Raw genomic sequence first — 4,950 nt, 5'->3', positions numbered from 1 at the left:
ATATAACATCATGTCATCTACATATAGAGATATTTTGACAGTTTCTTTACCTATTTGTATTACTTTTATTTCTTCTTCTTGCCTAATTGTTCTGGCAGTTTGACTTTGGGTGCTGCTCACTGGCTCAGGAGATGAGCTCTGTGATCTGCTACCTGCCCTGCTTTGGGGAGTGGCTTATCACCTGCCTGGTCTCAGTCTTCCTGCCTTTCCAGTGTTTGTTTACTGATAGTTTGTGCTGAGATTTGTTCCTTGCCCTTCTCCCCTTCTCTGGTGCACTTTCAGCTTTCCTGTCCCCTCTCCTGTTGTACTAAATTACAGTTTGCTGCTTATTGTTCAGTGTTTTTTTTTTTTTTTTGGTGGGGGGTCAGTCTGCCCAGGGGCTGTGCTGGTTTATCCCGGTGTTTCCTGGGGGAATTCTGTGTGACATGTGACGCTCACCTATTTGATCTGTAGAATGTCTTGCAGACAGGTTTGGAGCCAGCAGTGACAGCTGCTGTGGTGGTGGCAGCCCTCAGGTTTTCTCAGAGTAATGTGTTGTGGGGATGCCTTCCACGGGCTAGGGGTTCAGGATGTCAAAGATTAGATTCCGATTGGTGCTTTACTTCTGCCAAGGATGGCACCAGCATCTCAGCAAGGTTTTGGATTTGAAGCTCAGGCTATCTGCTTATGTACTGTAGTCACCATCTTAGATCTCCCAGTCTGAATATTCTTGTTTAATCATTTAACTCCATATCAACTTCAGCTTGGAGATTAATATTCATGTTTTGATACCTTCATTTCCTCACTACCTCTGTCTTCACTATCATGTTGTTACCCTAATGCTATGAAACTCATTCCTCAGAATGTGCTTGCCACTAATAAATACATAAACAAGTATGCAATATCTTTAACCATAAAGGAAATGCAAGTCAAAATGACACTGATATTCAATCTTACCATAGTCAGAATGGCTATAATCACAAAAACAAGCAGCAATAAAGATTGGCAAGGTTGTGGGGGTGGAGAGGGAAGGACGCTCTCCATGTTACTGGTGGGAAGGTAAACTAGTACAACCACTATGGAAATCAGTATGGAGGTTCTTCAGAAAACTAAAAATAGACCTGCCAAATGACCTTGCCATTTTATTAGCATATATCCAAAGGATTGTAAATCAGCATACAAAAGAGACATCTATCTGCACTTCCAAGTTTATTTCAACACTACCCTAAATAGCCAAGCGTGGAATCATTTACATGGCCAAAAACTGATGAATGAATAAAGAAAATGTTGCATATAAACACAATGACACATTTTTCAGCAATAATGAACAATTAAATTATGTTAGTTGCAGGAAAATGGTTAGAACTGGAAATGATCATAAGCCAAGCTCAAAAAGCCAAATGTCAAATGCTTTTCTTCTGTGAGTTATCTAGACTTAAAATGATGATTGGAGATGGAGATGATGAAAATAATAATAAGACATGAATGTAAAAAGGGGATTGTCTGGGTGGTCAATAGAAGCAGGAAGGGAACGGAGAGGGCACTGGGTATGAATTGGATCAAAGTACATTACATATACATGAAGATAGCATAATGAAATTCATCAAATAGTATTTGAAAAGGTGGGGAGGAGAGAAGGAGCAGAGGACTATAATAGATGGGGTGGACTTGTTCTAAGTACATTGCATGCATTTATTGAATTAACACAATGAAACCCCGTTGTACTATTAAAGTTGCTCATAAAAATAGATAAAATAATTTAAAAAACCCACTTGCCACAATTTTGGTGCTTTTGGTTGTAAGTGATCCTGTTGGATGAAGTTTCACAGGTCTTAAACCCTTTTGGTTCAATGAATGGTCATGCTGTAAGTTACTACGAGCTGATTACAAATGTTTATGCAATAGTACTTTATACTTCTAACTGCAGGTTTTGTTGTTGTCTTCTGGGTATTGATCATCCCTGACACTGACAAAGACCATGAGCTTGGTAACATACAGGTTGTTACTTGAAAAACATCCAAGTTATATATTTAATTTTTGTTATTTTCTGCTAAGATTTAGCACAGTTTAGTCTTTTCAATATAGTTTCACCCTCACATACTACTGCTTAATTTGAATCTGTTATGACATATTAAGATTTTACATATGATTCCTGCACTTTCTCTCTTCAATTTCATGTGGAAATTGTTCTCATCTAAATCACTAAGCCACAGTAGATGTCACTTGTTGAAACTTTCTTGAGGTTATTTTTTTCATCAGAATTTTTTGTAAGACACTTTTTACTTCCTTATTTCTTAGGCTATAAATGAAAGGATTTAGAAGGGGAACTGCTATAGTAAACAAAATAGCAGCTGGTGTCTCTTTATCTCCTTCTTCTAGTAAATTGGGTCTGATGTACATGAAGAAAAGAGATCCATAGAATAATGAAACTGATAAAAAGTGAGATGCACAGGTGGAAAGGGCTTTGAGCCTTCCCTCTTTGGACTTCATTTTGAAAATAGTAAAAAGAATGTACACATAAGATATTAAGACACTACCTATTGTGAAGACTTGAATTGAGCCTGAAAAGACAAATAGCACCAGTTCATTAACATAAGGGTCAACACAGGAGAGTCTGTATAAGGGGAGAATATCACAATAAAAGTGGTTGATGTGATTAGACCCACAGAATGTTAACCTAAGTAGAAGTCCAACATGAATCATAGAATGCAGATTTCCAGCTATGTAGGCTCCTGTGGTCATCTGAATGCAGAGTTTCTTGGACATCCTGATGTGGTACTGCAGTGGGCTGCATATGGCAACATAGCGGTCATAGGCCATTGCTGCAAGAAGAAAGCAGTCTGCTGTTTCAACAGTGCAGAGAAAATAAAATTGTGCCATACATTCATAGAGGGAAATCCTTTTGTCCTCAGAAAAGAAGTTTCCTAACATTTTAGGAGTAATAGCACAAGCACAGCAAGAATCCACAAAAGCCAGGTTACCTAGAAAGATATACATTGGCATGTGAAGAGACCGTTCCTTTGAAATCAGTATCACCAGACCAATATTCCCTACCATGGTGATCAGATAAATGACAAAGAACACTGTGAACAGAAGGGTCTTCATGTCTGGGTGATCTGAGAATCCTGTGAGGATGAACTCGTTTTTTATGGTATGATTTTTGTCAACCATTCTTGTATTCTCTGAAAAATATTTTGAGAAATATGGTGTTGGTAATATATTACATGTCCCAAATATTTTTGAGCTTTTTGTCTCAAAGGAAGAGCAGTACTTTCTGCAATGTTTCCACATGTCATCTTGACTTTGGTGTATTTCAAAACCTAGATGGAAAATCAGTCTTCCAAGGATTTTATGTATATATATATATTTTAGCATGCTGGAGATTGAACCCAGGGCCTTGTTCATTCTTGGCAGGTGCTCTGCCACTGAGCTCCATCCCTAGGCTATTATGTTTTTGCCTATTTGCTGTATATTTTTCCAGCATATTCTCAAGGAAACCTTCAGATGGTATGCACAAAGACAGATTTTGAGTTCTGGAGAGAAATATTCAGAGCAAAACTTCTGTATATTTATTAGATAAAGTTGACAATGAAAGTTTGAGCAATTAGTATCAGTGCTTCCAAACAAGCCCAATGACTATATGTAAACTGAGAATGTTGTTGAAAAGACTATCGTTGCCCACCAATGTTCATGGCAGAATTGTGCACAATATCCCAAGGTGGAAACAACCCAGATATCCATGGAAAGCTGAATGGATGAAATGTGGTTCATTTATAAAATGGAATATTATTCATTATTAAAAAGAGACTAAGTTTTGACAAATTACAGTATGGATTAAATTTTATCCTAAGTGAAATAAGTCAGAGAAAATGGGCTCATATTGTATGATTTCACTTATGTAAGATAGAAATGAAATGTAAAATGGTAATATTGCAGGAGGAGAGAATGAGGAGCTCTGGTTGAATAGGTCCTAATTTTTCTCTTTGGAAGATGGGAAAAGTTCTGAAATTGAGTATTGGTGACATTGCAAATGTACTAAATGAATTATGTGGTTAAAATTGTAAATTATATGTTATATGCTGTAGTCTAACACAAGAAAAATAATTTTTTTGGCAGTACTGGTTTTGAACTCAGGATCTTTCACTTTGTAGGCAAGCACTCTCTACCAAGCATTTGGGCTGCACACCAGCCTGTTTTGTTTAAGTTTGTTTTTAGATAGGGTCTTCCACATTTGTCCAGGCCAGCCTTGGATTGAAATCCCTTTGGCATTACCTCTGGGGTACCTGGGATTTCAGCTGTGTACAACCATTTTTGGCACAAGAAAAAATTTAAAATATACTACTTTCATTTACATTTTATTTGTGATTTTCTGTCTTTATTTCTATTAGACTATACATTTAAATATTATAAAAAAAGAAAAGAGGGCTATTTTCAAATATTTACCATTGGGGATGAGGAGAGGAAAAATAGTATGTATGAAACAGGGAGGAGAGACAGTGGAAGGGAAAGGAAAAGCAAACTGCTATTCTAAATTCTTTCCAGCTTGTTTTTTTAATACCTCCTGTGTATGCGTTGTAGAATTATTCATATGCTTATGTGTATAAAGAAATTTAAATACTATTTAAAGGAATGTGGGAAATCCTAAGGATTAAAATTGATGAATTCATATATATGTCAAAATCATGAATAAAATCAAGTGTCAAACACAAATTTGGAGATTATTTGCAATTAAAAAATGTTTCTCTAGTTTCTCTCTATGTAAAGCTTATCAAAGTTAGCATTTTTTTTCTAATTTTTTCTTTTTTTTTCTTTTATTTATATGTGCAGACAATGTTTGGGTCATTTCTCCCTGCTTCCTCCCACCTCCTCCCTTACTCCCCACTCCCTTGCTACCAGGCAGAAACTATTTTGTCCTTATCTCTAATTTTGTTGAAGAGAGAGTGTAAGCAATAATAGGAAGGACGAAGGGTT

At 36.5% G+C, this 4,950-nt stretch overlaps 1 protein-coding gene across 1 annotated transcript; it reads right to left on the bottom strand.

Moving 5' to 3' along the window:
• Positions 1–2,181: 2,181 nt before the first annotated feature.
• LOC109698529 (olfactory receptor 5K1) lies at positions 2,182–3,150 on the bottom strand. Its single transcript, XM_020182815.1, has one exon. The coding sequence runs from the start codon at positions 3,148–3,150 to the stop codon at positions 2,182–2,184; it is 969 nt and encodes a 322-aa protein (XP_020038404.1).
• Between the last annotated feature and the right edge of the window lie 1,800 nt (positions 3,151–4,950).

Source organism: Castor canadensis, chromosome 5 (genome assembly GCF_047511655.1).
Source record: "Castor canadensis chromosome 5, mCasCan1.hap1v2, whole genome shotgun sequence".
NCBI classification, from domain to species: Eukaryota; Metazoa; Chordata; class Mammalia; order Rodentia; family Castoridae; genus Castor; species Castor canadensis.
The sequence above is the reverse complement of the archived record's forward strand: the minus strand, read 5'-3'. Positions and strand labels throughout refer to the sequence as shown.

Coding starts and splice junctions, on each gene's coding strand:
- LOC109698529 (XM_020182815.1), bottom strand. CDS start 3,150: ATGGTTGACAAAAATCATACCATAAAAAACGAGTTCATCCTCACAGGA.